The 15,999-nt window shown below is 43.9% G+C and overlaps 1 protein-coding gene across 1 annotated transcript; it reads right to left on the reverse strand.

Moving 5' to 3' along the window:
- Positions 1-9,453: 9,453 nt before the first annotated feature.
- On the reverse strand, positions 9,454-15,171 carry LOC108020631 (myosin heavy chain, skeletal muscle). Its single transcript, XM_017089022.4, has 5 exons — positions 13,937-15,171; positions 13,658-13,875; positions 13,457-13,601; positions 12,759-13,397; positions 9,454-11,734 (listed from the first exon to the last, which is right to left on the reverse strand). Exons 1-5 carry the CDS (start codon positions 14,600-14,602, stop codon positions 9,581-9,583), a joined length of 3,822 nt encoding a protein of 1,273 aa, XP_016944511.2. The 5' UTR covers positions 14,603-15,171; the 3' UTR covers positions 9,454-9,580.
- Between the last annotated feature and the right edge of the window lie 828 nt (positions 15,172-15,999).

Consider the following 15,999-nt stretch of genomic DNA (forward strand, 5'->3'; position numbering starts at 1 on the left):
CCATATATTATTTTGTTGCCTTGCGAGACAAAATGCAACTTAAGTTTTTTACTTTTTTTGTATCTGCTGGGAGTGTAATTGCCGCGGTGCACATGTGTGTGTGTGTTTCGTGTGCCGGCGCAATTAAGTTTGCGTTTAATTTGCAATTATCCAAACGACTCAAACTAATTAGCGCCACTTTGATTAAACTTGGCAACAAAAAACTGAAATGAAAATGGAAAATGAAAATGTTTGCAATGTTTCACGAGTGGTAACCGCAGAGTTGGTTGAATGCTAATGAAAATCCGCAGAAACCTTAATTTAATTTAAGCTGGAAGCGAAATCCGCTTGGCCCTGAAAAACATATATAAGCATATTTATAAATACTCATGAAATTGGTCATAAAGTGAGAGCCTAACATTTGTTTGGGTTATGGCAATACCTTGCGGTGGGAATCGATCCAGAAATTATAAATTCATTGAGACAAACAAAAGACTTAGGCAACGAACTTTCTGCTGGGCATGGGGATGATGGGCAAGGGGGCGAGGGAAGGGGCAGCAACATAAAACTGTTCGCATGTGAATGAAACGAGAAATCCAGTTACATATGCATATGTTTGTAGTGGGATCAGCGATGAGATAATCTCAGCGATAAACAAGAGTCTTTTGAAAAATGTAACAGAAATCAAATGGCCTTATCGAAATTTTAAATAACAAAATCATTTAACATTGAAAAATACATATTTTTACAACATTTATGTCAGCATTTCTTCCGACTCCAAACGACACCGTCACTATTCAAATATGGATGCACTGTTGAGTTCAGGTTTGATTTTATCCTCCAAAGTAATAAAGAAAAACGACTAAATAACTTAACAAATAAATAATAGTCTCAAAAGTATAAATATAACCCTTTTAGGAGGTATTCAATCTATAAAGAATTTTTCCCAAGTGCAGGCTCTTCTGACCATCGAAAATTCAGTGTCTCTTATTCCTTGTGTAAACTTCCTTTCTCTTGTTTATGGCTCAGCTGAAATTATTCAGTGTTTTTCAGTAGTTCGGGACTGGTGCATAAATTAAATTGACGCAGACTCCGAGAGCTGGACTGGCTGATCGCTGGATTGGAGAATGGAAAAGGAGGGCTAAGGAAGCTAACAATTCCACTGGCTGTCCAATTGGAGCATGTCGATCGGTCTTTGAGCTGTTCGATTCTAATTAACTTGTTGGCATAATTGCTCACGCTCTTTTTTCGTACTGTTGCATGTTGGGTTCTCCTGCTGCTGTGTTTTTATGGGGGAGAAGTGCTACATTTCTGAATATAAATCATCAGGGGGTGAGGAGTTTCGGGACCTGCGTCCTCATAAGCGCCGACAAAACGGTAACGATGTGACTTTTATTATACTTCTCTAAAGCGACTCGGAACCCACAGAAGAGACCCCAAAAACGAAGACGACGAGAAACATTTGGCGCCGTGGCAATTAGTTATCAAAGACGTCGCGCATTGACAAGCAAAAGTCAAGGCACTCGAAGCCACCCAAAGAAAACGAAATACCAGAGGAGAGACCCAGGAAGAATGTGGAGACCGAGAAGAGAGCGTGGGGAATCAGGAAAGCTATATAAAGTGGACATTATCCATACAAATGATGACTCATCATGAGTGCGATAGGAACAGAAAAATGAACTTACAAGAAGGAGAAACGGAGACGGAGATCGACTACCGAAGTTGCTGTGAGTAAAGAGCCCAGCTTGGGGACTCAAGATCCCCATTTCCCCGTGAAGTACCCTCTTCGGTTTTCGTAGACCCGCCCCAAATCATGGCAACGTGTGCCGGGCCAAGACAATATTAAAACGTAGCCCAGCTAAACATTGATCCTTATCGACATCTTCGGGGAGTTGGCTGGGCATGGGCATATGTGGCCTGGATGTGGGAATGCCTGGCTCTCTGCTCATGGCTGCCACTCGATCAGGGGACTCCGGGGAGGGCCTGTTGCAATTGGTAGCCGAACAGCAGCAGCAGAAGCAGAAACAACTTAGCACGAGACACTTCGCGGGGCACACCTCGCACGCAAGGCCCTGAATAGCAGAGAGTTTCTGGTATATGTAAGTAAGACCCTTCAACTAAATTTATATGTTATTTCCTAAAAATATAAAAAATTTAAAAATAGTACTTTAATATCCACATACAATTAATTTTAAATAATTAAATTGCAACCAATAATCCCTAAATAATAGTGGTTCTATTATTTTACGTAAAGTAGCATTTTCACAAAATGTTTGCATTATTATCTACAAAGATCTGAAAAACTACGTTAACTTGTAAAAATCTTTTTCATTATTTCCTGACTGTCTTAAACCAAACTAAGTTAACTTATGAATATCTTATTCATTATTCGCTGACTATCTTATGATGGAATTTTTAAATAACTTGGAATATTAATGAATCATTTAATTTGATTCAATTTATAAATAAATCCAAAAGCTATCAAATAAAATATTCCCACATATTTTCTTTGTATGACATATATCCTATATATAGTCCGGTGTATAACATCCTACTGACCCATTCCCATGCGGGCAGTGAATTGATAATTCAAATCAAATCGAGTGGAGACGGAGTGAATGCGCTAATTAAATAAACATAAAAGTCTCAGGTCGGGTATTTTCTACACCTCCTTAGCTTATCTGCGAACGACATGTGTAAGAGATCGGATCGCTTAAGCGAATTAGCATAATATACCCGATTCGGGGACTGGGGATCCAAGCCCACGCAGCTGGGCATTAGGATCGATAATGAGCTGATTAGGCCGATTTCGACTATTTTTCAGTCGTAGGTGTTGCAGCGTGCAAGATTAGATTAGGCTAATCAGCTGGATCAGCCGCATAAGGGGGATTGGAGATGTATAGAAAACAAGAAACCCGGCGACTGGAGATCAAAACAAAAGCCGTTGATGGGGACCGATAAGTGGAGCGGTCGCCTTTCGATAATTGCGGGGCAGCAGTAATTAACTCAGCCAACGGCCACGTCGCAATGCGAATTATAATTCGAGTTTGCCACAAATTAAAATTGCCATTCGACGAGGCATCCGCGGCATGCGACGGTGCAAAATCTGACAAGCGGCAACAGCGTAATAAAAATATGTATGTGAAATGTGAAATTAAATAGGACGCTACAAGCAGCTGCCCATTAACACTGGGAAAAAACTTGGGACAGAATAGACCAAAAGAAATTTTTAATTTATATTGCATAATTTCACACACCTCTAAAAGTGATTAAGCATTCTGGTGATTTATCAACTCTCAGTAAAAAATATTTTGCGTTTAAATTGAAAATAACTTTTTAAAGCATATAAATCTATAACATTGTCAAACAAATCTTTTTTTGCTGTGCATTTTCCCTGACATATTTGAACGTGCCTCCCAAAAAAAGAAGCTGCCCAGCCTGCCTTTTTAGCCAGCTCGGCTCACTAATTTGCCATTTAGTCGGGCATCCCAGGCATTTGGGTGACAAGAGCGAGAGCAAAAGGCTGCTCCTGGCCGAAACTTTAATGGCTTAATGTGGCAAATGTGGCAACGAGGTGACTCCGGATCTGGCCCAGAGTATTGGTCACATTTTCGAGCCATTCCTACGCTATTTGCCTGATTTTTCAATCAGCCAAGCGGATGGAGAGGAGATGCTGGCCAATTACCCCCGGCAGATCGCTTAAAATCTTATTAAGTTTTGTTTGTTTTCATCATTATTTTCACGGCCGGGGCCATTTTCGGCCATTAAGAGTGAAAATCTTGTGTAAATCGAATTATTTGTAATTTATGGTGTGGCAGCAGCAGAGGATTATTACCCGCCGAGGAGCGGGGCATCATCAGTTGGAGTTGGAGTTGGAGTTGGAGTGCTGGTTCCTGATCCAGCCATAGCTAAACCAATAACCATTAAGCGTGCTAAAATCAATCGCAATTGCCTGCTCCTCCCTCCAAAGCCAAAGCCAAAACCGAAACCGAACCCGAACCTTTTCAGATCCCCGCCAGAAATCCGACCGATCCACCTCCATCTGCGGTTACAATTTGCAGACGATTTGCGGTTACGTTTTTTTCTCCTTTTGTGGGTAACAAAAAAGCCAACATGGCTGGTGGATCCACAAGTGGCGGTTCCGGAGGGGCAGCGATCAGCAGACCAAACTGGTTCAAAGAGATTATCGATTTTCAATTACCGATGCGGCGAGTGTGCGGCTAAGTAGTTTGGTTTTTGTTTGGTCTAGCAATTTTCGAGTCGAACTGCAGCTGGCCCAGCAATCATTTAGCAACTAAGCGAGCGAGCGGAAAAAAGGGAAAACTAAATTGGGTAAATAAAAATTATAGAAGGAACTGTGGAGGGTGGAAAGAAGTAAGGATGGAAAAGAAGACAAAAGGATTACCTCAGAATGGTTTTGGGTAAAGTTTTAGAAAGGTGTTAAAAAAAAGGTTACAAAAATATTTATGCAAAAATTAGTGAGAATGTTTGTGTTTCTAGACTAACAACTAAATAATTGTTGGTAATGTTTTTTTAGTTTTTTAATGTTCACTTTAGCTTTAAAGCAAACTTGGTAAATCAATAATTTGAATGGAAAACCCTTTATCGATCTCCATTAAAATAATGAATTTGATATTCAAATACAATTAAGCCAATCGCAATAAAATAAACCCCCACTTAAAGCCTTAGCTGATTAGCTGGGCTAGCAAATTAAGTGCGACACTCGGCAGCGTGTTCCCATCAGACGCGTCAGTCACTTACTCACTGACTAACTTTGTGGCTATAACTAACTACCCGGCCAACTGGGAGAGTGAGTGAGCTGACCATATGCGATCACGGACATAGATACACATATCTTATCTAACGAATCGTTTAGCAAGTCTAACCCGTTTCAGTGGCGTGTGACTTGGCCCAAACTGGGATCCATGAATGAAAGCGGCTGACTGGGACTGGAACTGGGATTTTGAAGAGGAGATCTTATGAGCGGAGCTATGCTAATCGCTAAGATTATAATTAATTAATTAGCCAGCCGGCAGCGATCTCACTGCCCATCCCTCTTCTTCTTCATGGGCGGACATGGGCAGACGAGTTTGTTGCCTGAGTCTTTCGTTTCGTTTCGGACTTTTTGTGGGGGGTTAATGCTTCCAGCGAAGCGTCAGAAGTTTAATCAAAAATTTCATAAACGCTCGCCGGCCAAATTGCACATTTAATGACAATAATTTGCGTAATGGATTTTCATGTTCTCGTAATTGAATTTATTTTAATTTAAACTAAATTGCGCTACGCGTTACACGAATTGGGATCGGAGCCTTGGAATATATAATTTTATGCGCTCACGCGGCCGCTCCACTAATTGATTATAATTCTGTCAGTCGCCACCGTTGCCGGGCTGCCAGGCTGCCAGGTTGCTCGCTTGCCAGGCTGCGGGTTCGGGTGGATCTGCTCCCCTGGTTTTCCCTTCCTCCCAGTTCCCAGACTCTGGGACACTCTCTGGAGGAACGAACTTCCCTCTGCTCCACATTTCGCGCATTATTTCGCGCTCGTTAGCCAGCTCGGGGCTACAGCTACAGCTCCATCCCATCGCCATCACCCGGCCATCAGCATAACCAACTCCATCACCAGCCTTAATGCCCATCATCATCAACAGCATCTTGGTGCCGATACTTCGATCACTCAAAGCTAGAGGTGGGTCAGCATTATCACTAAGAAATGATAAATATCACAGTCGTGTACCAATATATGACCTCTAAACTTTATATAGGTGAATCAGCAATATCAGAAAAAACTCATCCCAACACGATGAATAAGTGAATAATATCATAGTTTCCAAAAAATATATGCTCTCTAAATCTTATAAACCACAGAAATAAATAAAATTGTATAATTATGGTCTGTGTTTGTAAGAGGGAAATTGTATAAAAAGGTTCCCAGCGATATAAAAAATAAAAAATAAATACGAGTTTCCCCATGAGGGTCACGCACTCCTCTCTAGTTCGAATTCGCATTGCCTGGCAGGTGTTTTGGCATCAAAACACCGATCGATTCGCATCGTCGCAGCCTGTTAATAAATACTCATCGCCTGGCCCTCTTTTAAGCGAAGAGAAACCCAGGAAAACCGGAGATCGGTAAGTGTGCTGCAAAAATTGTTTGATGAATTTCATAATGGTGGGACATTATGTTTGCTTCCGCTCGCTGTTGCCACAATTTACTTTTTATGAATGTCAATGGATTTTTAATTAATTGCAGGCCATTTTCGGGCTGCCCCCTTTCGATACTTTACGAGCCTCTCTCGATTTTTATATGCAAAATCTGGAAACGCTCGGGGTACTCGCATAAATCTGAAATTGATCGTCGGCCATTAAGGCAACCCAACTCGCTTCAATTCGATGCGATGGGATCGTTAAATTTGTCTCACTCGATGTGCCAATAACAATTCTCTATATGCCATTAAAATAATTTCCAAATTAAAGACAACTCCCAGATCTGGGCAGTGTTCGTCAAATCTCCCGGAGATTAAATAGCATTCGTTTTAGATCTTTATAGGGTACTTTGAGATCTTTGTGTATATTGGGGGTTGAGTAAGGACATTAAAGATTAGGTTAAGAATTTTACTATTGTTATAATTTAACTAACTTGTCCGATAAATGTAAAGGAGTAACCTGATCTACCTCGAAAATCTTAACGAAACCCTTTGTACTCCCTCGATCTGCTTCACTGTCAGTTCATTAAAGGCGCTTAAATTGTATTTCAATGTGGGACTTGGGCTTGAAATCGGGCTCGGCACTCCACACGAGCGCCAGAAGCGCAGAAATCCAATCAAAAAGCAGCCCAAGACGCCACCAACACCACAGCTCCAGCTCGAGCTCGGAGTTGGAGTTGAAAATGGAGCTTAAAACCAACACCGAAGTGGCCCAAGTCGACCCCCTGTGCGAGCCATTGTCGTAAATCACACATTAAAATATTTATTTGTATTTTTACTTGTTCAGAAATTAGCTAAGAGCCCCCAGTCGGGCTTCGAAATCGACTCGGGGTCGGGAGTCGGAGTCCGGCTTTGTTGTGCGAATGAATTTTAATTTCCTTTTTATGATATTTTAATTTATTTCAGCGTAAATCAAAACCAAAACGAGACTTGCTCTCGCTCTCTTTCCTTTTTTTCTTTTAGCCAGGGGCTGCACTTTTAATAAATTAGATTACCCTTCGGTTTAACACTTTAAATAAAATATGATATGATAATTTCTTACAACTTAAAACATACCTATGTTTTGGTTAATACTTTTAGACAACAATTTATAGAATATTTAATATAGAAAAAATGTATTTTAATAAATATATTTAAAGGTTTTTAAAAAAATTGTGTAAAGTCAAAAAAATTTCGAATCCTGCAAAAGTTAAACAAACTTATTATAGTTAATGAAAAATGTACAAAGTTATAAAAATGCACTCAAAAGGAAAAGTAAGTAGATTAAGTAAATTAAATATTTGGGAATTAAGGTCAGTATACAAATTTGACCCACAACTGTACAAGTTTCTTTGAGTGTACTTCGGGAGTGCTCAGTTCGGTTCTTATTGGGTTTTTGGAATGGAGCGGCGCTTCCTCGGATCTCCGACATCCGCGCGAACTGCATAAATCTTGAAAGGCTCACCAAACCCTACGGACGGGGAGTGGATCGGAATGGGAGTGGACCTGAGGTGGACTAACAAGCTGGAAAAACACTCCAGAGGCCTGGCATGCAGACAAAGATTGCTTTTTCACAGCTTGTGGTACGTCCGGCAGTTTATTAATTTGACGTTTCCAGTTGCAGGCCAGCGGTCCACGAGATGATCTCGGCCAGAAACAGTGAGAGCAGTTAACGGTGCAACAATTTGTATACATTTTGAGATCCAAAGGGTGCTGCTTTTTTGGGCGGGGGCGTGGTTGGGGGTTCCACAACAATTAGTCCAGAAATAAGACCTGATACTAATTAACCCGACTCTTTACAGTGTCTGTAAAGCTGGGCGGGAAGCTCAAAAAAGCTCTTGTAGATGTAACCAAGGTTTTGGCAATTCCAGCAGATGGCGCTAAGAGTAGTGTCTCCTCTTATACGCTGTAAAGCATGCTTTAATTTGAGGGGTTAAAATTAAAATGAAAATTGCAAGTCCTTAACAGGGGTACGTTTAGTCCTGTTGATGGTGTGTTGATTTATGATGGTTTCAGAATAACTGTTATTATCTTATTTATATACAGAAGTAAAGACAAAACTCCCCAATACTTTCTACTATTGTAATAATTATATAATAACTAAGATAAACAGGTAATGCAATTTTACACAACTATATTTCTTCGAGCTTGCTCTCAATCTGCGTTCTCTGTTAGTTTGCCCAAACATTTACTGCATATCAACATTTTAAAACAACTAGGTCAGGCCATCAGAACGACTGGAAATCTTTCAACCCCATAACAGTTCTGGTAGTAGTAACAGCGCCATCACAAAGACTGGAAGTGTTCATTTTGGCGAGGGGTAGCTAGCCGAGTGAACCCTTAACAGACTTCCGGCTAACAGAGCTCGGCATCCCCGATTCCACACATACAGAATTATATCTGGTGAGGCAGATTGAGAACTTCCCGCTGTTGACAGTTTGCTGTTGGGCGGAAGACAGCGGATAAGTTAATGTACAATCTCTGTTCGCTTTAAAAGCATATGAGGCGATGTTGTCTTTATGCCTGAACAGAGTCGCCCGCCCAGACTGGGCCACCCACCACCCACCACCCAGCAATTGCTGTTTACACGCCTTGAGATGAGGGGGAAGGGAATTTGCATTTGCATAAAGCAGCCATGTCGGGGATATGGAGGAGTCAGCCTCGTCGTCGTCGGCGTCGGATGACGATGACGATGTCGCCAACTTGTTAGCGGACGCTGGCATTTTTACTTGCATATGCAGAGATAATGCGCCGCCCATTGCCACCCAATGGCCACGTCCTTGCCGCCCACTTGTCACCCCTCGCCCACCGCCCACACATGTCAGTGGCAGTCTCCGTGCTCCTGGATCCTTTCTCCCTGCTGCTTGCTCCGTACTCTGTATTCCGTGCAATGTCATGGCTGCGTGCGTGGCTAAGAGGGCACATAAGTCCCCCGGAAAGAGAAGCCAGTCCGTGTCCGCTCCTTCAAGGGAAGGATAAGGCATCCCGGAGGAGACACTTTCCCTACTGATTAGTGATATATGCCTCAAAGTGTGGGGTCGCTCCAAACGGATTACGATTCTTTATAACAGAGTGAAATAATGAGACTTGTCTGCACGAAAATCGCATATGCAAATGAATTGGGTTTCGGGATTTTCTTAAATTCGGCAAATCTGTTTAATTAAACTTGAAAGTATTCTGTTGGTTTAAAGAAATCACCTTATTTCCAATATATCTTTATTTTTTCCCATATACTGATTAAGAAAATTAAAAAAATGGAGCAACTCAATATAAAATGTAGAAATAGTCGCTATAAATTATACAGACATCAAAAAATATATATTTATTTATTACAAAGAACAACAGCTGTATGTGTTTATTTACTGGTCCTAGCAGTTTTATCAGCGAGTTCTGGTAGTCGTAGGTAATTCTAGTGAACATCTTTCAGTGTTCCTCATCCGTTTGTTTCCACTCCTCCAGTTTTTCCGCTGGAGATTCTTCAGACTCTTGATCGTCAATTTCTTCTTCCCGAATCTTTTCTTCTTGGTTCTTGACATCCTGAAGATTAAGGGTCTCCAAGGAGTTCTGTCCTCCTTTGTTTTCCGATTCCACAGACTCATTTTCCTGAGTTTTCCCTGGGAAAGGCAGTGCCCTTAGTCTCTGCACCATGTCCTCAAGCGTTTCGGGTGCCTCCTTCTCGACAGCTTCCTTTCCAGAAGATCTCTTCTTGACTGCATCGTCCTGTCGCGCGGCAGCACACAACTGCGATTGGGGTCTGCCCCTCATCGTAGTGTTCTTGGGGATGGCTCCCGTGGATTGTAGTTTTAGTGCCAACTGACTGGAGGTGGTGGTGACGGTTACACAACAACCTGCTCCCTCGACTTCCTCCTCCGGCTCACCGACAATCCTAGTGCTGGCTATGGAGTTAACGGAAGTGGTGGCTTCTTCCGTCGGCACCGTTTGCTCCACAAGTTCTGCCTCCTGTCGCCGAGTAGCTTCCCTTTCCGCAATCCTGTTGATCATGGCGGTTCCCCTTTCCGATGTGGAGCTTAACCTGGCAATCAGTTCATTTCCCTGTACTTCCAGCAATCGGAGACGTTCGGCTCTATTTGCCGAAACCCTCTCAATGTCCTCCAATCGTTGCTCCACAGTTTGCGAGATGCTGGCGGAGCTTTCAACCTGCTCCGTCTGAGGGTTCGGACTATGCTGTTCATGTAAGGTGTCCAGCTTTGTCGACAAGTTTTCCCCTCGTTCTGTGTTCCTTGATAGCTGCGATATCAACTGCCGACTCTCCTCCTCCAGTCGCTGAATTCGCGCTGCCCTTCTGGATGTATATTCTTCTTCCTCAGCGGTTAGTGGAGATACATCTGGAGGGGTTTCGGTTTTGGATGCCGGAAGGGCTGATTCCTCCTCAGTGTTACTTTCAAAGCTCGCCTCTCGACTGGGTGCTCTTCTAATCCTGTCTAGAGATTTTTTGAGGTATTGGCCGCGGTCGGCAGTGCGCTTAATCCTGGACATCAGCTGGCGCGACTCCTCCTCCAAACGACCCAATCGCTCAGATCTTTTTCTGGTGTACTCTTCCTCTCGGGGAGTAAGGCTTCCGGTGGCTGGTGCCGAACTGGCCCTGGTCATTCGCTCCATACGCTTCCTGTTAATGAATTCCTCCAGTGGGACAGCGTGCTGGGCGGGAGAAATGTCATCCTGGAACTGGCACAACTGAATCTCGAGGCGCTCACGATTGCCGGAGGTTTCCAGGACTTGCTGGATGAGGTTTTTGCACTGCTCCTCTAGCTTCTGGATGCGACTGGCTGTGCCAGAGGTTCCACTTGAGCCTGCTTGAATTCTTTGCCTGCTCCTGGAGCTGTGAGGCGCTTTTGGAAGACCCCCATGCGCCCCATTTTCCTGATGCTCCTCCTCCTCCTCTTCTCCGCCTTCTTCTCCTGCGGAATACGTAGCATCTTCCCTCCAGCCACAAGTCGGTGGAGCACTGTTCCAGCGCAAAACTATATCCTCGGACTCATCCTCCTCGCCTGCGAGTCCCTGACGACCAGGCGAAGTGCTCTGCATCCGCTTAATCTTGCGTGTGTGTTCGAATTGATCCCTGAGGAGCTTCCTGCGACACACTGCCGACGAAGTAGGGGCCTCCACGGGCACTACAGTACCTAGATCAGCTCTTAGAACATCCCGCTCCTCATCGGACTGAGGTCCAGAATCGCTGTAGCCACTCTCCGCCGAGTGATTCGCGTCCTCTAACTTTCTCCTGGCAAACTCCTTTCGCCACTCGTCACACTGCTCCTGGCTCTCGTCGTTCTTCGCCCTGGCCAATGCCCACTTCCTGCGGCAGTACTCCAGCTCATCCTTGAGCTCGCTCAAGAGACGCCTCTTCTGCTGCAATTGATAGCGCAGGATCTGCTCCTGGGTGTGGAGTTGGCGGTGCTGGCGCTGCATCTTGCCAACCAGGTGCCAGGTTTTGGTTAGCTCCAGGCTCACCCCACTTAGCCGCTTCTCCTGCTGGTTGAGGCGGTAGTCCAGGTGGCTGTTGAGGGTTTTCAGACGGTTGGTCTCCTTTACCAGCGACTTCTTCTCCAGGATGAGGTCCTGTAAGAGGGCAGAGGGTTTAGTTTTTCGACGCTACTTAAATGGGGAGTTGGTCTGAAATGAAAACTTCTAAAGTGCTCTATCGGTAGATGACCGAACTTTTTGCTCAATTAGAGTTTGGGTAAAACCAACAACGGAGGGATAAGTTTAAGGAAGGGAAGTATATCCTTAGAATCACTTAAAGAGGTGACATTGTATTTCAGCTTTGCATTGCTCTAAGAGCTCAAAAAATGAAAGTCAATGTTTTCTCGCATCACAAAACTAGATCCTTGGGATTAAAAAGAATACCTGACCAGCTCCAAAACCTAATTGAAATAGCCCCTATTCAAGGGTAGCAATATGCAACATGTTCTGTGCCAACGGCAACTGACCGATAAATTCAATTATGTGCACAACAACGGACTCGGCTGCCAGGACCTTGCCCCAAGGACCCACCCACTTTGCCGATGCACTTCCACATCCACATCCACGTCCTTTCTACATCGATGCTCGGTAGGACGTCAGCAATAATGAAGATGCTCGTGCTCGGCCGCTCGCTCGGCACTAGACTAAATAAAGCGCTTAAGTGAATAATGCAAAACTTTGCAACAGCCACAGACGGAGCGCCATGAAGAGGGAGACTCGGAGGCGGATGGGTGAGGGTGGGTCTCCCTGGCAGGCTGCACTTCATCAGCAAACCGGATACGACAACTAACAAGCCCGATTGTCCGCAGCACTTGAAAGAAGGAAGGAACAGTTGGAGGAGCTCCAACTAGACCGGGAAAAATCTAACCAAAATAATATAATAATATTATTTTTATAATTATTTTGATAATATATAATATAATATTGATTTTATATTATTTATCAAAATAATATTATAAATGGACTTCTATTAAAAAAAACTATATAATATTAGAGATACCTAAAACTTCCTATGTAACCAGAAGATTCAATGAAAGGAACCCCTAAATTACTTCTGAAATACTCATTCTTAAATTGTTCCGCTCAGTGTAGTAACTGGAACTTGGCAACTTGGGCTCACCTTCAGTTTGATGTAGGTCTTGCTGACGCTAAGCTCCGGTGGCTTGCGGTGGGACTCGTCCTCGTCCTTGCCAGGAGCACGGGCTGCGGAGGAGGATGCGGAGGAGGCCGCACTTGAGGTCGCACTCCCACTGCAGGATGGCAGCTCCTCGAACTGCACGCGCTCGATTTTGTGGTGGCTCAAGAGCTCCATCAACACTTTCCAAACTTTTGGCAAGTTGCCAATGATTTCTTGGGCCGAGGCAACTTTTCCCATAATTTCGGGCTCATGGCTTTTTAACGAAGCCGCAGTGCCGTCCACATCCACACCCGCACCGTCACCCGAACTCCTTTTCCGGTATTTTTTGATGACTTCTGCTCCTCCTCCCTCTCCCGGTTGACAACAGTCCGTGGTGTCCTCATTTGTGGGAGTGGGCGTGGCGCTGCGACTTTTGTCTGATTCCCCGGCGGAATCCCCATGAGCAGTGGCCTGCTCCACAAGGTCAAAAAGCAGCTTGGGCAGAGTGGCACCATCGCTGCAGTTGCCCTCTGCTTGGGTCATTTGATTGAGCAGCTGTCGGTTCTCCTCCAGCATTCGATTGACGCGATCGATGTCCATGTTGCTTTCGCCATTGAAACCCATAATCAGCTGGCTGAAGAGCTAGAAGAGGGTATGGATGTTACTGGGGAATGTGGGGCTACTATCCCAGATCCACTCACCATGTTGACTGCTCCCACTTGCTCACTGAGTAGCCGCTTCTCGAACTTGTGCTCGCTGCACTCCTCCCGAAGCTTGGCCAGCTCCTCATTGGCCGTCTCCACCTCCTTCAAGAGGCTCTGGTTGCGTTCCTCGAAGTTTTTTGTTCTTTAGTAGAAAGAAAGTTGTAAAGTGGGTGGTATAACACTGAAGTATTTACTCACTTCTCCTGTTCGGCCGTGAGTTCATCCCTCTTGATCGAGATCAAACGCTGCAGATTCTCGTACTCGGCAGCTGCCACCCTCTGTCGCTCCTCATAAAGTTGCCTCAACTGGCGGATGTTCACCAGTTGGCGTTCGTACTCCTGGCGGAGATTATTGGACATAATCTTCATTTCCCGCTCGCTGAAGGAGTTCTCGATTTGCGTGAGTTTCATCTTGAGCTGGGAATACAAAAACAAATCAATAAGTAATACAATTTTTACGAATATTCCTTTAGCTCACCTGAGCACACTGCTCCTCCTTGACACTCAGCATTTGCTTGCAGCAGGATATGACTTCCTTGAGGGTTCCCACCTGGCGTTGAACCACCTCCACCTCCCCGCGCAACGACAGATTCTCGGCCTGAGCTTGCTGCAAGGCCAACTGGGCGCTGGCCAGTTCGATATTGGCATGGCGACTCCTGGAACTGGGATTCTCATCATCTGGATCCGAATCAGGTCTACTAGGAGTATCCAAGCTGGCATCCTGAATCTGAGTTTGATCCTCCGCACCTTCTTCTTTCCTTAAACGTCGGTTTTCTGCTTGCTCCTTGGCCAGTTGCTTTTTAAGACTAGCAATTTCATCTCTCATGTCCTGCACAGCATTTTGCCGAACTTCCCTCTTCTGACGAAGTTCTTCTCTGAACTCCTCGAGGCTCTGTTCTTTTTCCGGAGAATCGTTCGCTTTTTCCTCCATTTGAACGGCAACTAGAGTCTTTCGATTTTCCTTTCTATTTTTGGGGGGTTCCTCCTCCTCGGTTCTTTTTGCAGCTGTAGTTGGGGCCTGAGGGGCCTGCTCCAGAACCAGATTCTCGTGCTCGATGTTGTTCCACCAGGGCTCGTCATCGGTGGCCTGCTGCACCTGCATCTGCGTATCATCTGCAGACTGAGTGGACTCGGCATTTCCCATTTTCCCCAAGAGAACAAAGGCGAACGGGCTGTGGTATGCGGTTGTGATGATCTGTTTACCGATGCAGATACAGATGACGAGTCGCGATGGGATGGTCTGTGGGCCTTCGCCTTGCGAGCGTTAAATTTACGATTCGCTTTAATGCGACTTTTCTTCTAGAGAAAGACTCTTTGTCGGCACAAAGAAAACCCAATGATCCAACGGTCCACCGATCCACCGATCGCTTTCAATTGATATGGTATACCAATACTAGGGCAGGGAAAATATCTGGGTGTATATGTGTGTGCGACGATAGCACATGAGATTTCCGATTTCGCAATTATTTATTGACTTTTACTTTTTGAACCAAGGATGTTCGAGAAAGTAATGTCTCGATTTTAGGTACAATTAGTTAAGCTTAAGCTTTCACTTCACTAATAACGAAAAGTAACAAAAAGTAACTAAAGTAATGATCTAGTATACATATGATAAAGATCTATATGTATTCGCGAGGTTGGAAAATTTTTTCGATTCTAATTTCTATCCGTTCGACGGTCGAACGCAACTTTTCGGTTGGCCAGCTCGGGAAAAACTGAGAAAACATCGAATAGATTCTGCTATTTTTAACCCACTATGGTCTCTCCTGTCCCACACGATTTCGTATTCTCTCGGCGAGAACTCTCGCATAAAATGTTTTGTTTGTGCATTAGAAATACTTTCCTTATGTTTAGGGTCTCAGAATTGGACCGAGAGTCTTCTCAGGACCCTTTCCCCCGAAACTCTTAATTATTGTTCTTAGTTGATGCACATTTTAATTAGGAGAACGTGTCACATGAAAGAGTTTAAATTTAGACCCACGCGTCATTTTAATTATGACTAATGGGCAAATCAAAACAAAACTCTTGCCACATCACCTGTCAAGAAAATGAAGATCATGAACAATTGTCAAGAGCTGCCAGAGACAGATCCGCAACACTTACAAGGTCATTGATCTTCAATATTTTGAAAAGGATGTTGTTCAGAACTTAAACTTCAGGCAAATATAAGTGGTGAATTAAGAAACCTTAGAAATATTATTGCTTATAGACTATTGGGTTAGTCTGTGCAATGTTTAGAGTTACCAGTAAAACGTTAACTTCCACTTTCTAATTAAATACTGAACAAATCCAACAGTACACATATTTTAGTGATCCACATACGCAGCACAATGACCCTGAAAAATATATTTTTTGCGTTCTTAAAAACATTAATAATTGTATTGGCTAAAGATTGTCACAATATTTGGTGGGTACCATTTTTTCCAGGTTATAAGCACTTGATGGTCGTATATCCTCGATTTCGTTTTAACAAAGTTTTGACCATTATCTCTCCCTTAAAGAGAATTCATCTGTGGACCTTTATTAACCAATTTGTGATGG

The sequence above is a fragment of the Drosophila suzukii genome, chromosome 2L, assembly GCF_043229965.1.
Source record: "Drosophila suzukii chromosome 2L, CBGP_Dsuzu_IsoJpt1.0, whole genome shotgun sequence".
Taxonomy (NCBI): Eukaryota; Metazoa; Arthropoda; class Insecta; order Diptera; family Drosophilidae; genus Drosophila; species Drosophila suzukii.